The sequence below is a fragment of the Sodiomyces alkalinus genome (assembly GCF_003711515.1).
Source record: "Sodiomyces alkalinus F11 unplaced genomic scaffold SODALscaffold_5, whole genome shotgun sequence".
NCBI classification, from domain to species: domain Eukaryota; kingdom Fungi; phylum Ascomycota; class Sordariomycetes; order Glomerellales; family Plectosphaerellaceae; genus Sodiomyces; species Sodiomyces alkalinus.
This window is the reverse complement of record NW_021167083.1, coordinates 1,079,551-1,096,600: the sequence shown is the minus strand read 5'-3', so window position 1 is coordinate 1,096,600 and position 17,050 is coordinate 1,079,551. Positions and strand designations below refer to the sequence as shown.

At 55.7% G+C, this 17,050-nt stretch overlaps 6 protein-coding genes across 6 annotated transcripts; 2 read left to right on the top strand and 4 right to left on the bottom strand.

Moving 5' to 3' along the window:
• Positions 1-192: 192 nt before the first annotated feature.
• Positions 193-1,407, bottom strand: SODALDRAFT_359757 (hypothetical protein; the record flags this gene model as incomplete). Its single annotated transcript, XM_028614204.1, has 1 exon — positions 193-1,407. One exon carries the CDS (start codon positions 1,405-1,407, stop codon positions 193-195), a length of 1,215 nt encoding a protein of 404 aa, XP_028466459.1.
• A 328-nt stretch (positions 1,408-1,735) lies between these two features.
• On the top strand, positions 1,736-5,059 carry SODALDRAFT_359756 (hypothetical protein; the record flags this gene model as incomplete). Its single annotated transcript, XM_028614203.1, has 10 exons — positions 1,736-1,764; positions 1,876-1,974; positions 2,042-2,080; positions 2,186-2,265; positions 2,419-2,480; positions 2,565-2,633; positions 2,753-4,208; positions 4,268-4,854; positions 4,898-4,919; positions 4,965-5,059. The coding sequence occupies 10 exons, from the start codon at positions 1,736-1,738 to the stop codon at positions 5,057-5,059; spliced, it is 2,538 nt and encodes an 845-aa protein (XP_028466458.1).
• Positions 5,060-5,219: 160 nt separating this feature from the next.
• On the bottom strand, positions 5,220-7,497 carry SODALDRAFT_278096 (hypothetical protein; the record flags this gene model as incomplete). Its single annotated transcript, XM_028608096.1, has 7 exons — positions 5,220-5,615; positions 5,690-5,823; positions 5,938-6,094; positions 6,216-6,377; positions 6,447-6,819; positions 6,929-7,012; positions 7,103-7,497. 7 exons carry the CDS (start codon positions 7,495-7,497, stop codon positions 5,220-5,222), a joined length of 1,701 nt encoding a protein of 566 aa, XP_028466457.1.
• A 3,261-nt stretch (positions 7,498-10,758) lies between these two features.
• Positions 10,759-12,567, bottom strand: SODALDRAFT_333267 (putative isocitrate dehydrogenase, NAD-dependent). Its single transcript, XM_028611924.1, has 3 exons — positions 12,271-12,567; positions 12,085-12,207; positions 10,759-12,013 (listed from the first exon to the last, which is right to left on the bottom strand). The coding sequence occupies exons 2-3, from the start codon at positions 12,118-12,120 to the stop codon at positions 11,222-11,224; spliced, it is 828 nt and encodes a 275-aa protein (XP_028466456.1). The 5' UTR covers positions 12,121-12,207; positions 12,271-12,567; the 3' UTR covers positions 10,759-11,221.
• On the bottom strand, positions 12,364-12,947 carry SODALDRAFT_167669 (hypothetical protein). Its single transcript, XM_028606985.1, has 3 exons — positions 12,897-12,947; positions 12,638-12,813; positions 12,364-12,570 (listed from the first exon to the last, which is right to left on the bottom strand). Exons 2-3 carry the CDS (start codon positions 12,722-12,724, stop codon positions 12,397-12,399), a joined length of 261 nt encoding a protein of 86 aa, XP_028466455.1. The 5' UTR covers positions 12,725-12,813; positions 12,897-12,947; the 3' UTR covers positions 12,364-12,396.
• A 260-nt stretch (positions 12,948-13,207) lies between these two features.
• SODALDRAFT_311535 (hypothetical protein) lies at positions 13,208-17,049 on the top strand. The gene is made up of 3 exons (XM_028609172.1): positions 13,208-13,796; positions 13,900-15,968; positions 16,028-17,049. The coding sequence occupies exons 1-3, from the start codon at positions 13,463-13,465 to the stop codon at positions 16,748-16,750; spliced, it is 3,126 nt and encodes a 1,041-aa protein (XP_028466454.1). The 5' UTR covers positions 13,208-13,462; the 3' UTR covers positions 16,751-17,049.
• Position 17,050: the final 1 nt, after the last annotated feature.

Here is a 17,050-nt window from a genome sequence, read left to right as displayed (position 1 = left end):
GAAAAAAAAATCCCGTAACAATAAACCCTATGAATAATATCAAATTATCCATCCCGTGTGCTGACCCTTAAGCCCAACCGAACGCCTACGCCCATCGAATCATCCCGCCGTGTGCAAGCGGATATAAATGACGCCGAAGCGTCACACGCACTAGACGAAACTAAACGCAACAAACATCAAAGGGGTGGAAGGTCATGAAGCAGGCATGGGGGCATTGCGCGCAGGGTGTGAATCGGCCTCGCTTTCGGCCTCGCTAATGACGCTTCCTACCTCCGACCAGCTGGAAGGCGTCATCATGCCAGTATCGCTCTCGCTCAGCACGTCGTAGTCCCTTCCCGTCTCCCCCGCCCTCGACGAGGCGGCGTCGTTGGCAATGTCCTCGCCCGTCCCAGCCAGCGAGACCGAATCGGTCGGCGTCGCCATGCCCTCGCTAATCCTCTCGGGCTCGGACTCGGGAGGTGCAGGAGACATGGGGAGGGGCGAGTAGAAGCTGGTGGTGGCCGAGCCCTGGGCCCATGCTTGGATGGAGGAATAAGCCTCGTCTTGGCCGCGGTCGTCCTGGCCCGCCGTCATGTACTCGTCCGGGCCGAGCTCGCCGTCCAGGGTGACTGAGCGCTCGGACTGGGACCAGGTTGTGCTGCGGTCCTCTACTTCGATGACATCGGGGGGTTGATGGGGAGAGGCGAGGGTGGCGGTATCCTGGGGCGTATCTTCGCGGCCGCGAGTGGTTGCACTGTAGATATCGGACATTCCCTCGTCGTCGCGGGGTGCGGTATCATGCCGATTGGTGTCGGTGGGAAGCTCGTGGAGGTCGATCTGGTTCTCGTCGGCAAAAGGGTTCGCGTAGACATCCGGGTTCGGGTTCAGACTGCGAAGACCTTCATGCCGATTTCGATTTCGCAGGAGGTTGTCTCCGTTGCTGCGAGCGTCGGTGCCTGTGTTGAAGACGAAGGCGCCCTTCTCCCCATTCTCATCTTGACGCAGGAAATCGTCGAAGCTAGAGCCTCGGGTATGAGTGGGACGTTCCGAAGGGGATGCAGAGAGCCCCTCGGCTTCTTTCTTTTCGGGGTCCTGCTTCTCCAGGCGGACAGCGTTCCAATACATCAGCTCTTCTCGCTGTCGACGGCGCGACTCTTCATCGGCATCGACGCCTGCTTCGGCACCGACATCCCGACTGGACTCGTAGAATCCCTCGGCGTCCTCTGGGCGGTTGAACCTGGGCTGGCGCCCGGGGTGCTCAATGCCCTCGCTCAGGGACTGGAGGGCGATGGCGATACGGCGTCGGACATCCTCTGAGAGACGGCGGAATTCGGGAGACTCGTAGAGGGCGATGGCAGCGGCTACTGCGACGGAGACGGCAACAGCGCCTGCGGATGCGAGGGCGGCATGGTTAATAACAGGAGGCATGCTCGAGAATGCAGGAGGCCGTTAAGGATGGATAATAAGGGAACAGAGCGCGTGGCAATTTATCTGGAGGAGAAATAAGGAAAATAAGGAAAATAAGGAAAATAAGGAAAATAAGGAAAACAAAAAGAATTACGAATCAATGAATGAAGCTTGCGTAGACGAGATGAACGGGTTGGACTGGAATCATTAACCCCTTCGCCACCGAGGAGGGTCCCTTCGGTTTCGAGACGCCGGGGAAGACGTGGGCAATACCCAGGCAACAGTCATTTGACGGTCATTTGACAGGAGACTTTCGCGGGGTACTTGTACCTATACATCGCCTCCGAACATGTACACGACCATTGGCCTGACCTGGCTGTGAAAACGCCTCATGGGAAATCCATGGAAAAATGAGGAACGGCAAAACTTTGAAGCATTTGAACAAATAAGGATTAATCTGCTGAGAAGTTGCTCACCTTTAAGGACAAGTGGAACGACCATTGTCCACCTCCGTCAGTTCGAGCACGGCTTCAAAGATCTGGTATGGGAGGACGACACGATTGTAGGAGGTACGGGAGACAGAAAGAGGTAAAGGATACCTTAAGATAAGAGAAGAAGGCGGGGAAGTGTAGGTACCTTACCTTGGGTGATGTAGATGTGAAGGTGGGGGGAGGGAGAAACAGAGGCAAGAAAGGTGAAGGAGAGGGAAGGAGCAGAATATAGGTAAGGTACCTTACCTTAGGTACCTAATAAGATGCAGCGCGGGAAATACTAGGACCGCGAAGCTGTGAACTAACAGGCCCCAGGGTTTTTATTCGGTGAATGGCGCTTTGCCTTTGAGACTTCTATGTGCCCTCGAGGTCAAATGGACGGACAAAGGTTCAGTAAGGTAGCAAGATCGCGAGAATTGGGGGCGGGTACTTGCGTAATACCCCACACCTAAGTACTTCCATACGGATGCGTTACCTCCACAGAAACATGCGAACCCGGACCAATGAAACTTGATCATGGCCTCGTCACTGAAACTGCCAGTGCCAGTACACACCCTGGGCACTCTGATTGGCTGGCCGGCCCGGCAACAGGCCCAGTCATCAGTCACCAAAGCGAACCGTGCATAAAATACAAGACACGCTTATTTATAGGGACTTAATGGGGAGACCTCACGTTTCAATATCCAGACCTCACACGTGACATTTTCGTGGGGCCATGAACCCGCCGCCAAGATACATATGTACCGCACCTATTTTGTGTGTACATATGTATCTTGGCGGTGGCGTCATGGCCCCACTGAATTATCACGTGTGAAGTCTCGATATTGAAACGTGAGGTCTCCCTATTAAGTCCCTATTTATACCCGCCATCTCAGACACCACCTACCAACTCATTACTCAAGATTGGAGGAGGGTCGCTCCCGAATTTCTCTCTTCTTGTATGCCTGGCCAAGCCTGCGCCTGCGCCGCGAGGCAGAATCTCAGCTTATGATGGAGACGGCTGCTGCATGGCGTGGCATGGCGTGGCATGGCATGGCATACTCCAGGTTCGCCTGACAACATATATCGATCCCCTCCTCTCTCTCTTTCGTTGCCTCTTGTTGCCTCTCCTCTCGTTGCCTCTCGTTGCCTCTCCTCTCCTCTCCTCTCCTCTCCTCTCCTCTCCTCTCCTCTCCTCTCCTCCCCTCTCCGAACCTATCGGCCTGTCCCCTTCCGCCGTCATCATGTCCGTCGTTGTCATTGCCATCGTTTGCCCCATAGTCGGTGTATTACTCGTCGCCGTCGGCTGCGGCTTCTGGAGTTGCAGTAGCTACCGACGCAGGATGAAGAGGTTCGAGGACAGCGGGCTACCTGCCAAAATCAGAAAGTCCGGCCCGCACGACACGCTCGAGGCGGCACTCGGGCGTGATTTCGGCGACAGAGTGCAGAAGAGCACGGCTCATGTTCTGGCGAGCCACAAGAGGTCCGAACTGCAGGGCTTCCGCGGAGGCGTCTGGATGTCCCATCACGCGACCGCAGCCGGCGTCCTCGAGCACTGCCGCATCTTTGCTCACGAGCACATGTTTGAGATTCGCCCACGACGTCCCGACGATGCATCAAAATTGGAAGCTGGCGAGCCTGCGCGAGAGGCGCTTGTCGCCGTGGGCGACAGCGTCTTGGAGTACACCTCCGAGCCGCGCACCCTTGGCGAGGAAGGCCAGCAGCGTATCCTCGCCGCCGCCGCCGCCGCAGCCACTGCCTCGGAGGCTTCAAACTCGAAATCAAAGCAGGGGCAGGAGCAGGAGAATGCCGACGCCGCTCTTGCGGCCGCCGGCCTGCTTCTTGTGGGCACGCCGTCCCGGCCAACCGCCGACGGCATCGATGCATTGCTCCGAACCGTCGTCGGCAGCTTCGATGATGCTCAGTCGCCTCAGCGCAGGAAACACCAATGGAACCATCTCGTGAGACAGATTTCGGCCGCCGTCGTCGACCGCCCCAATCGGCCCAACTACGAATCAGTCGTCGGCAGCCGTTCCACCAACTACCGCTACGGCACCACCCTTGTTGATCGCGCCGTCCGCGCCAATGTCTGGGCTTCGCACGCGGAGGGCCTGCGGCGATCAACTCCCCCGTCGGAACCTGCCGCTCTTTGCGCTGCCATCGCCGAAGCCAAGGCCTTCGCCAAGGACATGGCAAAGCAGTACGAGCGCGCCGGCGTGGACCTGCATCTAGCTACGGGCTTCAAAAACGACCGGGCGCGACATGTCGACTACTGGTTCATAATAAATCCTCCCGGGGTGGGCTCGTCGCTAAGCACGACCGGCGGCGGCGGTGGTGGTGGTGGTGGTGGTGGTGGAGGGGGCTCCTGCGGCGGCTGCTGACAAGCTGAATGCGCCGGTGCTGCGAGCAAGTATCGGGATGGCACTCGGCCTTTGTTCAGCATGGCACCGGGGCGGGTCTGCTGGTAGCAGGCCGTCCGTCTTTGAGACGTCGGTCGCGCCGTTTGGCTCCGGCCCGGGGCTGTCTTCATCTAGGTGTCCCTAGCGCTGCTTGGCTAACTGATCACGGCGGCGCCACGCTTGTTTTGCAGGACGGGAGAGAGGACGGGCAGTTCGGCTCGAGAAGCAAACACGACGAGCTGGTGGCGGCGCCGTGGAACCTAAATACTCATTCGCGCCGCCCGCAGAACGGCTTGCACTGCGTCCAGAAGCATGGCCGGCGATCGACGGTGAAGCGTCATCGGCCTTGCAGCCGGGATCATCGGCGGACAGAGGGAAAGGTACCTCCTAACTTACTGTACCAAGTACTGTACTGGGTGTCGAGGACTCGGGACGGGGAGCTCTGGGGCCCCCAGGCGGCGGGCATTGCACCAGACTCGGAGGTTCTCGGTTTCAGTCTAGGTGGCGATGTCCACGTCCACGCCCACGTCCACCTCGGACCAGCTCATCAGCCACACAGCCTAGAATATGCCTCGTGCCTCTGTTTCGGCGGCCACAAGGTTAGGTGGAATACGTGGATAGAAGCTGGGCTGGTACATTTAGCTCGCCCGCATCTTGCCCGGCGGTGAGTTGGTTAGGTAGTTAGTTATTGGCTTAATTATTGCCACAGGCGCCGTCATAGTCGTTCCTTCCTCCCCGGGCCATGCAACAACGCACGAGACCACACCGCACAAATTCCAACTACAGGGCCTCGCCAAGTGGTAACATCTGCCCCCCGACCGTCTGGAAGCCCGCGCAGGAAGTACACGTTCGGGCACAGTCGCAAGTCATTCATACAACTCACTCGACGGGCAAAACGGACCAGTCAAACTGTGCAGTGGTCAACTACGATACGTTTGAATCCTGTTGAGCCATGTGCTCCTACCTACGTCGAGGTAGGCGTCGGCAGGCACGAGCAGGCAGAGCTGACGCGGGAGATGATATTCTCGCCGCAGGCCCTGACGCCGTACGCGGGAACCTCGTCGACATCGCCGGACCAGCCATCAAGGAATGCGCCACAGAATTCCTGCGACTCCTCCAGGCGGCCCTGCACGCTGGTGGAGCGCATGGCGCGCAGGCAGTTATCGGCATTGCATGGGTGCGTCTTTGGGCATGACTCGCGGCGGGTCATCTTGACGAGAAACGCACCACGCTCCTTGGTGTTGATGAAGATGAAGCCAGATGGAAACATGGCATATGATGCCCAGGTGCCAAACTCATAGGTAGGGATGCCACCGCCGGGCTCGTTATCGTCCTCGGGGTGGATATCAAAGTAGGCGACCTGCAATACATAACGTGTCAGATACAACGTGCTTGTTGGCGTCCTTCTCCACCCATGGAGTTTGTTGAGCTTACCTCGCAAACACCATCGCCAGAGGGGTCAGTCGGGATGGAGCTGATGTCGTAGACGCGGAGACCGGCCTGATAGTTTGACTGGTAGCTAAGACCGTCCTTGATGTATTGGTTGTGATCCACACTCCTCACGCTGCCTTGATTCAACCGTCAGTCACGAATTCTGAAGGTCCAGTTGCAGTTCCAGACGAGACGTGTTGCGAGGCGGGATCTCAGCCAGTATGTAACTTGACGTATCGGCCGCAACTTACCCTTGTAAAGGCCAACCTGCTTGGGGTTCTCCAAGGATTCCAGTTGCCAAATGAAGGTCACAGGGTAACCATCTGCAGCAGCGCCCACAGAGTTGACCTCATCGAGCTCGTCATCCAGAATCAAGAACTCCTGCCACTCTGGGTCGAGAACCCATCCCTGTCGAAGTACCTAATCAGCACCTATTCGAACACGGACACACAAGAGTCGCGAGAAGCCATGGACATTAGAGAACAAACTGAAAGAGAGCAGAATGGGAAGGGAAACAGGATGGGCGTACTTGATGAGTGTAGGAGGCGCCCTCGTACGAAGTGACAGAAATAATGGATGAGTTGGTGGGGTCGGTGATGTCGTAGATGGTTAGGGTATCTTCGTTGTAGGCGTAGCAGATATCGCGGCCCAGGTACTTCTCATCAGGGCCCTTATACTTAAGACATTGAGCCTACAACTCTTATCAGTCAGTCACCTGTCAGGGAAAGCAGAGGGGTACTCGGAGGCACGACCAACGCACGTCGTGAACGTAGCCGTCGTTTGGGTTGCAGCCGACCCTGGTCGGGTTGCTGATGTCGGACAGATCGACGAAGATGGGACCAGACCGGCACTCATCATTCCGAGGCTGGGAGCCAACAACAAGTAGTAGGTCCTTTTCCTCATAGACGACGACATTGTGGCTGCGACCTGGGCCAGGCAAATCTGTGAAGTGAGCGGTCACGTCTGTGGCCGGGTCGTACTTGACAGGCTCCTGGGGATCGACATCAAGCAACTTGGTCATGTCAAAGATCTGGATGCCGTGGTTGGCCATTTCGGAGCCAATGACCATGTAGTGCTTATAGGATCTGACCTCCTTCCACAGGGCACTACGCTCGACTGGAACAGGGACCGGCCTAGAGGAGGAAGGTGACGGCTGATCAGCGCTCATCGGCTTGACAAGCTCGAGAAGCCGCCCACAATATGCAGTGGTGTTCACGGGATCGGCCCTGATCAACAACGTACAGGAAACCCAGGAGGGACATACGCCCCTCGGGGAGAATCTCGATAAAGGCAGTGCCATCCACCATGCCGTTGGCGATGAATTCGCTGAAGAACAACGCATGAACAGAGTCAGTCACATCTCTAGCCAACCCATGTTGCGCGTCTTACGACACTAGCGAAGCGGCTTCCACTTACCGGCCAGAAGCAGGGTCTACCCAGCCCCAAGTCGACGAGCCGGTGCGTGGAATGGAATCCGGCGTCAACCCATACCCATTGGGCGAGCCAAGCGTGGCGTGGTTGATAAAGTCGTACAAGTCCATGTTCTTGCACTTGAAGCCGTGAAGGGGGTCGCCGGGGACGGCCTGGGCGACACCGTCCTCGCACTTGGTGTAGTCGAGCCTGGGCCAGACGCTCGAGTTCAACATACCGGCCGCGGCTTGGGCGCTCGTCATTTCAAGTTTGCGCCCCATGTTCCAATCGTGCAACTTGCCGTTGTCGTAGACCTCGGTGGCTTGGATTGTGTCTTTGGCCATCTCCTTGGCCATGGCGGGCGTGGCGACGGCCGTCAGGGCGGCGGCGCCCGTGACCATGTTGAAGCGCATGTTGGCCGGGTGTAGAGGGCGACACTGGCCACGATTCTGTTCTCCGGCTCGAGATCGAGTCGGGTCAAGTCAAAAGACGGCAAGGCAGAGAGCAAATAGCAAGCGACACGGGGAGCGGTCGACGAGGAGAGATGGGGCGAGGGAGCGGCCGAGGACATCGTGTCATGGAAGTCGTAGCTCTTATACGTAACTAAGATACGGAGCTAGTTAGTTACGACGTCGACTTGAGGGGGGGCGCTGACCACCAGGGATTCCGATCGATGGGGCAGGTGGAAGCTTTTTCCCTGATGCCATGCCGCTTGGCCCTGTTGCCAATGCCAGGAGCCGACTGTTGAGACGTTATCTGCGAGTGATTATCGAGTGCCGGTCCTCCGCCCCTTCCCCCCCCCCCCCTATTCAGTCCTCCGGGTCGACTTAAACTCTTTCTAGACTAAAAATCCACTATATCTCCACCACCCAAAATTAGGTGGGGTTTCCTAGGTCTCTTAAAGTACCGTTATATTATCAGAACATGATAACGTAAGGTATCATAGAAGGGTCAGGGCTAGGGCTCCTTTTTATCGTAAAGACCTTCTTCGTGGAGGCCTTCTTCGTAGAGGTCTTCTTCGTAAAGGTCTTCTTCGTAGAGGTCTTCTTCGTAGAGGTCTTCTTCGTAGAGGTCTTCTTCGTAGAGGTCTTCTTCGTAGAGGTCTTCTTCGTAGAGGTCTTCTTCGTGGAGGCCTTTATAGAGTCCTCGTACGTGTTCTGTTTATCTAGGTACTTATATTAGGGTACCTAGGAAACCTACCTATTATTGGGTAGTGGAGATATAGTGGATTTTTAATCCAGAAAGAGTTTAAGTCGACCCGGAGAACCGAATAGGGGGGGGGCGGAGGACCGGTACTCGTGATGATCAGCGTTGGTAATTCCGTAGAGGGAAGGTCACATCACACCCTTCACAAAGTTAAACTTTGCGATTCATGTCTCGAAGTCCCCCCAACCCCCTATATGTACTGGCCTTCATTCTTATTAGCCAACTTGATTAATTACCTTATTTATTACCTTAGGGGAGATGATGGAAGGTCAACCCTCGAGGTATCTTTGGGAGAGACGTTGAGAGAACCTGCGAGTCTAACCAAGTGCGTACGTACGGCAGGCAGTGTGAGGATCCCGAACCTCAGTGCTTCTCTGTTTCTGTCCCGGGGACAGGACAAATCGACAACTGTGCGGTCTTCATAGTACTCTCTCCTCTCTTCTCACTCGTCACATCTCACGTCTCTTGCCTCAAATTCGAGCTACCCGGTCAGCTGCTCGCCGAAGTCTCCCGTGATCCACGTGAATCTGCGAACTCTGGTTAAGGGCCTTGATATCACGACGTTCAGATGGGGATACCCTCCTATATGAATTTCTGGCCGTGTGCCTATGGGGGCATCGGCCGGGGCAAGAGCGGGCAGTGAATTGTTCTCTCGCTTCATGTGCTTAACACGTACAACGTCAAACTGTCGGGTTCCCAAATGACTTCAAGTTTTGGATAACATTGGTGTAGATGGACATTTACGCCCTCATTTAGGTTCCTCTCCGAAATAAAAAGCATCAACTAACATTGGGCGATACAGAACAATGGGCCATTCCTCGCCCCAGGTATTGCTTCAAGTTATTGCTCATTAAGATAGTTGAGCGGACCAGCCCGACTCCGATGTGACAACTCCCAAATTCCTTGACCATAGCCAACGTTGCCTTTCTGATATTGGTTCGAATTTCAACCACCGGGACACGGTCGAGGCTAAGATTGGCCGCTTGTACTGGTTGCCGTGTAATTTGTCCTCGACGTCCCTGTCCATGTGTTGGGCCCAGCTGCTGTGTTGATTGACTCCATCGACAATCTCCTGGGCAATCTCGGGATTGCTTTGTGCTTCTCGCTGTTGTCTCTATGTCAGGTTTCCTCTAATTTTTTTTTTGTTCCTCCTCTTGATGTTATTCTTTTTATTCTTTCATGATCCCTCCCTTGTCGTATCAGCAGAATACCAGTGAGGGACGGACATACTATGCGGCTCGGGTCTGGACGAGAAATTCGTACTTGACACCATTTGCCGTTATAGTGAAGGGAATACCGGCTTCCGCAGCGGTTATCAGCTTCCCCTTGGTCGCCATGATATCCTATTGTGTGGAAAGCAAGGGTTTGATCGGGCGGGTAAAACGTGCTGTGGTGAATAGAAGTCATACACATGGTAAAATGAGAGCGAGGATCATGGAAAACAACAAAAGGACGGCCTGATCTATATACATACACGCTCTCCTAGGTTGAGGCCAAGACGTCACGATGCTGTGGCTGGTCACAAAACGAAGTCTGTCAAGCGTGAACTCGAATCCCTCCTCTGGGCACCCGAGGATACGCTTGAGGAGGCTCCTTCGCCTTGCCCCGTATTCTCAACCCACACACCCCACCGCCATCGCCCAGCGGTGTCTTCGGAGAATCCGAGAAACGTCTTGCGACGTGTTCTGATAGATGAGGGGTGGGAAATAACCAGCCCCCAAAGCTTGAAGGCCAGAAACCTACTGCGTTCGTTCAGCCACCATTGTTTGATTGGAAGTGGAAAGGAACTAACATCACGAACTAAGATTCTACCTGCCAGGCCTCATTGCTTCGTCCAACAGGAAGTCAGGCGGGCCCCACGAGGGATCCATGGGGCCTCGGATCGGGACGATGGGCGCTAGAACGCACTAGAAAAAAGACGCCAAAGTTCGCGTTAACAGCCCGTGGAGAAAGTACGGATAAAAGTGTCGTATCAGAAAGATGGTTGGGGCCGACCACCATGTTTCGAGGGCTTTATCTAGGAATCCGAGGGATCTGGACGAAACCTGACATGCTGTGCCATACGAGGCTCGTGGAAGGCCCTGCTAGCCTCGCAGAGAACCCCCCCTCGCCGCGTCTTCTGTGATTCTCACACCCATTATATTCGCACGAGTAGTGAGAGACTTCGGGGACTTTCACGAGACTTAACTGGGTTACTGGCAAAATATTGCTTCGTATGCCCCGTACAACGGCCGCTACCTGTCTGAATATTGATTTACCATTACCTTTACACAATCCACATTCTACAACTGCATCTCAGGTTGAACTTCGGTGCAGACACTATTCGTCACACATTAACCCGGGTTCTCATAACTGGGCCTGCAAAACGCTTCAAGAGAAGGGATTGACGCCGGTTTCTGATTGTTGCAGGACATCCACCAGCTCTTATCCGTGTGATGCCAGAGTCGCTCGTAGGATTTCGTTACTTCAGTCGATTGACTATCTAGCATGTCAACCCCCGACCAGCCATGCTGGTTTCCACTGCTAACAGGTCCCTAGATTCCTCGCGCAATGATGAAACCCGGATAACTCCTGTGTGCACGCTGAGTGACCCAGTGTGCTAGGTCCGTCTGGTGGCGTACACCCGGAGCAGCGGATCTCTTCTGTCCATCGAATAAGAGTTTCCATCGTGTAGATAGCTCGACGCAGAGGACAAATATGGCGCATATGGCGCCCTTTATAGAATCGCGGGCCCCTTCAAGCCCTTCCCCTTCATGAGCAACGTTCCCAACAAACAAAAAAAAAAAAAAGGAAAAAAAAGGAAAGAGGTATTCGTGGTACACAATCTACAGTTGATACTCTGTAGGTCTCAGTGATGGGCCTCGTAAAGGAGGTATCTAATGTCGTTCCTATCCCGGTCTCCTGGCCGAAAACTCCACTTTACAGCCTGGAAATGATGGCGGCGGCGTACTCGTTGGTCTTGGCCTTGCCGCCGAGGTCACCAGTGAGGGCCTTGCCCTCAGCAAGGGTGTCGAAAGTGGCCTTCTCGATCTTGTCGGCGTACTGGTTCAGCTCCATGTGCCTCAGCATCATCATGGAGCTGAGCAGCAGGGCGGTGGGGTTCGCCAGGCCCTTGCCGGCAATGTCGGGAGCCGAGCCGTGGACGGCCTCGAAGATGGAGCACTCGTCGCCAATGTTGCCGGAAGGGGTGAGGCCGAGACCGCCGATGAGACCGGCGCACATGTCGGACAGGATGTCGCCGTACAGGTTGGGCATGACGAGGACCTTGTCGTTGTAGGGGACGGGGTCGGTGACCATCTTGAGGCAGGAGTTGTCGAGCAGCTCGGCGTCGAACTCGATGTCGGGGAAGTCCTTGGCAACCTCGCGGCCGACGTTCAGGAAGAGGCCGTCGGACATCTTCATGATGGTGGCCTTGTGGACGACGCGGACCTTCTTGCGGCCGATGGCCTGGGCGTGCTGGAAGGCGAAGCGGAGGACGCGCTCGCTGGCCTCGCGGGTGATGAGCTTGATGCTCTGCACGACGCCGTCGACGACGACGTGCTCGATGCCGGAGTATTCGCCCTCGGTGTTCTCGCGAATCAAGACGGTGTCGACGTTGTCGTAGGGGGTTTTGTAACCGGCGACGGATCGGCAGGGGCGAAGGTTGGCGAAGAGGTTGAATGTCCGGCGGAGGGTGAGGTTAAGGGAGACGTGGCCCTTGCCAATAGGTGTCTAGAATGAATCTGTGTGAGGGCCCGGAACTTGAGACTGACGACTTTCACCACGGCAGGAAAAATACATACAGCAAGAGGACCCTTGAGGGCAATCTTGTTCTTCATGATGCTGTCGATCGCGGCATCAGGGATGGCAGTCTTGCCGTCCTTGAGGATTGGGGTGACATCGACGGGTTCCCAGGTAATCGGGGCCTGGTTTCACGGACTGTTAGTTTGTGTCGATGGTTCTGCCATGGGGACCAAAAGACGACGAACCTGGGCAGCGGAGAAGATGTCCTTGACGGCCTGAGAGATCTCAGGGCCAATACCATCGCCCTCAATCAAACTGACGGCGTAGTTGCCCTACTATATTATCAGCCTCGCATCCCTTTGTATAGGTTCCTACCGCATGTTGAACGTCATGGCGATCGAGTGAATGTTTTGTTTTCCCCCCCTCCTCGGCCATGATTCAACAGCAAGGTTAGGAAGGGTGGGAGGATGCGCCCGTACATTCGAGTCCTTGACACCATTGAACTTGGCAACACGGTCGCTCTGGGAGGCAAAGAACCTCTGGTTCTGCGAATTGAGGGTTAGGAAAGCTTCGCGCAAATAATCCTCTTGGGGCACAATAGGGCGCACTCACATGAAAGGACAAAGTGCCGGCAGCGCGAGGGGCAATGCGATAGGATTGCCTCCCAATGGGAGCAACAAAAGTACGAGCGGCCAGCATTATGAGGATTTTCGGGGGAGGAAATAAAAAGGGAAAAGTTGAGTAATTCCCTAGCTGCTGCGTAAAACGATCCCGAAGAAACAAACAGACTGTATTATGATGCAGTCAGTATTCGAGGGCGACTTGACAGAAAACCTGAAAATCAGATGTAAAAAAGATTGGAAAACCCGACAGCTTTGGTTTAAAGGCCGAGCCGATCGGCCCAAACAGCGACGAAATCCGAGCATCAACTAACGGAGTAACAAGTGACCCACCGCGTCATGTGGCGCAAAACGGGCAAACCCCCGTGCGACCGAAATGGCTTGACTACCTTACCTAAGTAAGGTGCAGGAGTAGCGCAAAACCGATGTCTAGGTGAGTGACCAATGGAATCTAAGTGGGCTAAGTGGGTCTCTTCGGTGAAATCCACTTCCAACCGATGTTGTTTCGTCTGTAGGTACGTACTTCGTACTCCGAACCCCTTCCGTCCCAAGGTCCTCTCCTTGTCCTACCTACCTTACGAAGCACAAGAAACCCCACTACACGACACGCCCCCCGCGTGTTCTGGATACCTTACGCAAACGCAGTTATAGAGTTGTAACGCTCATTCACCTCTGGATACGATGCCGATGCCTCTTGCTTCATAGCAAACCACACAGTACTCCCGACTAGTACTCGAACTCGCCTCTGGAGTCATTCCCTCTCTTGTTGCAAGGAGTATGAACCAGCACCTGTGCTCCTGAGAGGGCTACCAGCAACATGGCGGATTACGAGAGGACGGTTCTCGACTTTTACGGGCTTCCCACTTCATATCCGAGCGAGTGGCCTACCGAGAAGGATAATAAAAGTGATGGCTCCGACGGCGACGGAGAAGACGAGAGCAATGCCAAACTCAACCGACGCAGGTCGAGATACGAGGCGCTCGAGAGAGCTGTGAGCGACCGAAGAAGCACCATTCCTGGCTCTCAATCGGAAAAAGGAGGTGTTGGAAACATCGTCCAGAGGGACGAACCGGACCCTCTGGGCACCACCGACAGTGTTGTACGCACATTGCGCCAACTGGGCGTGCCAGTACAAGATGACCCTCGACTTCGTATGTCCATGCCCCGATGATCATTGCTCGAGCTCGAGCTGTACGGAGTACCGTCAAGCTCTCTTTGCCGCTCTGGCAGCTGACATTTTTCTCTTTCTTACAGGGAACCGCTTCCTGCTTTCTTCGACGACCTTCTCCCCCGCCCTTTTCCTCTCACAAATGCATGCCACTGCAGACACCCAGAGCCTGTTGGCCGGCCTCGAAGTCCTGTCGCAGTCCATCGATCAGAAGTCGGCATCGCTCAAAGCACTGGTGGAAACCAACTTCGAGCGGTTTGTCAAGGCCAAAGCCACCATAGATAACGTCTATAGGGAAATGAAGTACCGTGGTGCCGAACCTTCGCAGCCCCGACAACAGCCAAGGCACTCCCGTCATGCCAGCAGGAGTAGCTTCCGGAGTGGTGGCGGTGCGTCCGTAGGCCCGCCACCAGTCGACAACCGAAAGAAAAATGCCATCGTCAAGGAGAGCGAGTACGGTGTGATGGGCATCAAAGCCCCTCTTCTTGACGTCTCCGCAAAGGCAGAGGACGTCTGGGGACCTGCCTTGGGCGGACGTGACAAGGAAGAGCACCTCAAGATCGTGGCCACCTATCTGGACGAGTTCAAAGAAATCGTGGAGCTAAGCCCTGCCATATCGGACAGCGTCCGGCGGCGGGACTACGAGAGCTTGGTGGAGGAGTATAACCGGGCCCGAAGGTTGTCCACCGAGGCGAGGAGGCTAGCCGAGACTATTGGCGCCGGAGCTGCCAACGACGCCCAATTGTACCAGATTCTCCTGACCGCGCGCATGTGGCACGATGTCGAAGAACAGATTCAACAGTTCAAGCGAGACAGTTTCCGGAAACTCGTCTCATTACACAGCTCTTCGAGAGCCGACGGGATGGTTGCCGGACAACCTCAGGATCAGCACGTGGAACTCATTAGTCTGTTGCTCGAACTGGGCGTCGATGACAATCCCATCTGGCTCTGGCTCGTGAGCCGCTATGATCACCTCAAGGGCAAGATACAGTCCACAGCGAACCGCTCCAAGGTTGAGATTGAGGTCCTGCGGCGCCGCCTTGCCAATGGCGACAAACCCGCCTCTCATTTGATTGCTTCCCATCTGAAGGCGGTGGCCCGTCAGGCCGTGGAAAGCAACCAGACGTCATCCGTCGACACGGCCGAAATACTTGAACTCTGGGAGAAGATGGTGACGTTCTTGACGACCTTGTTTTCCGCTTCGGGAATACTGGGCGAGGTAGTCGACTTTTGGAATATTGTGCAAGGCTTCATTGAGGGCGGGACGCAGGCGACCTTGCCTGTCGGCTACAATGGCGAATCCCGCCGCCATCACCAGCTTTCAGAACAGGCCGTTGTCGATTTGCAGAAAGGTGTGGTCGAACTGGTGGACCTGCTGCGGGATGCCGTGTACGTCTTCTTCGCCGGCTTGCCGCCGGAGGACATATCTATGCTCTACTCCCCCCTGCCCACGACACCGAACACTCCAAAATCGGCTCTTACGCCTTCCGTCCCGAGAGATCCGCGCTTCAACCTCGATGCCAACACCGCCCCGCCACCGTCCGCAAGGCGAGGGGAAGCCTGGGAGAAACTCGCCTTCTGGCCCCCCTGGTCCAATTCGGTCAGTGGGATTCACTACTTATCGAAGATGCTGACCATTGTAGGTGTTGGGGCCTCGGATCTGGCGAGCATCACTCCCGTCAAGCACGCAGCCGACGGCGGAACACTGGAGAGGCTCAAGGCGCTTGTTGGGGCCGCGCGAGAGAGGTGCGTTACCGCCGTCTGTGCGGCTTGGAACAAGGATGCCGAGAACATCAAGTACGTGGAGGACTGGTACCGATCGGCCGACCTGGGCGATGTGACACGGATGCCATCGACGTTTGCAGCCTTTGAAGGCGCTCTGTTGTCGGGGATGCAGAAGATTCTGTACGTCTCGGATGCCATGGCCAAGCCAGGCGCCGAAGACATTGTTCTGCCGCCACCGTCTAAACTGCTCCAGATGGTCAGGAGTCAATACGTATCGACTCTTTATAAGGCGCTCAGTGGCATGGTGGAAAATGCCGAACGATCTGTTAAGAAGGCCGACGACGAATGGACCACGGATGCCGACGGATCGATCGCGAAGTCCCCCGCTCAGGCAAGCAGAGGGTTGGGTGCTCTCGATGCGCGGGATAGGGTAAATATCTGCTGTCCCCTGTCATACAACGGAACAAATGTAACTCACCGTTTCGATAGAATGTCCGCATGCTCGTCACCCTCAGCAACTTGCAAGCCCTCCGCGCTCAAGTCGTGCCGAATCTCAACACCCAGTTCGAGAACGCCTTCTCCGTCAAGTTGACGGACGAGTCGAAGACCATCCGCGACGTGCTAGGACAAATCGATGCGCGCCTATTCCAGACGTACACACGACCTTACATCGACAACCTCCGCCGCCTCCTGCGCGCCGGCATCTCGGCCGCGGACTGGGCCCCTCCACCCGGCGAGAAGCCGCGCCAGGCCAAACCCTACGTCTGCGAAGCGCTCCTGAGCCTCGTCCTGGTCCACTCGCAGGTATACACCACCGCGCCCTCCCTCACCGCGCAAGTCCTCTCCTACCTGCTCGAGCAGCTGTCGCGCGAGCTGCTCGAGGCCTTTCGCGTCCACGACCGCTACGACCTCGGCGGGCTCCTGCAGGCCACTCTCGACGTCGAGTTCATCGCCCAGACGCTGAGCCAGTATACCACGGAACGCGCCGCCCAGCTCCAGGCGGAGATTTATCAGGAACTCGATTCGCGTACGGACAACGATGCGCGTGCCCGTCTCCAGGCTGAGCTCCCGGAAATGCGCGCCGTGCTTAAGCGTCTCCGCGATGCCAGTAAGAACGAGTTTACCTGCTTTAAGAAACCTAAAAGACCGCCTGGTGCCGGTCCCGAGAGGAGAGACACCGGAGGGTCTACGTCGAGTGCTGGCAAGGGGTAGAGCTCGCCTTGGACTCGGCCGTAGATGCTCTGACTTGGGGTCTCTGGGGTGGGGTGGGGTGAGATCAAGTTCTAGGTGCCCCCCATGCAATGGAGATATTCTGCGATGCCAGACGAACAAGTTCTCACCGCACTCAGACCTTTATGTCATTAAATGTTCATTATGGCCTCTGAACTCTCCCTGGGAGGTGATGTTCGTGTAGCGATCTCGTTTTAAATCAAAATTCGACTACCTAGCTACGCTTCCTTTCGCTTGTGTGGACCTGGTAACATGTGACAGTATAGCAACTATGCTCAATGA

Excerpts from the sequence above, each read along its gene's own strand:
- SODALDRAFT_333267 (XM_028611924.1), bottom strand. The coding sequence starts at position 12,120 with ATGAAGAACAAGATTGCCCTCAAGGGTCCTCTTGCT. Across the intron at positions 12,014-12,084 it reads CCCTCAAGGGTCCTCTTGCT|ACACCTATTGGCAAGGGCCA; the intron begins GTATGTATTTTT and ends GATTCATTCTAG.
- SODALDRAFT_167669 (XM_028606985.1), bottom strand. The coding sequence starts at position 12,724 with ATGCTGGCCGCTCGTACTTTTGTTGCTCCCATTGGGAGGCAATCCTAT. Across the intron at positions 12,571-12,637 it reads CCGGCACTTTGTCCTTTCAT|AACCAGAGGTTCTTTGCCTC; the intron begins GTGAGTGCGCCC and ends CTCAATTCGCAG.
- SODALDRAFT_311535 (XM_028609172.1), top strand. The coding sequence starts at position 13,463 with ATGGCGGATTACGAGAGGACGGTTCTCGACTTTTACGGGCTTCCCACT. Across the intron at positions 13,797-13,899 it reads ACAAGATGACCCTCGACTTC|GGAACCGCTTCCTGCTTTCT; the intron begins GTATGTCCATGC and ends TCTTTCTTACAG. Across the intron at positions 15,969-16,027 it reads CTCTCGATGCGCGGGATAGG|AATGTCCGCATGCTCGTCAC; the intron begins GTAAATATCTGC and ends CCGTTTCGATAG.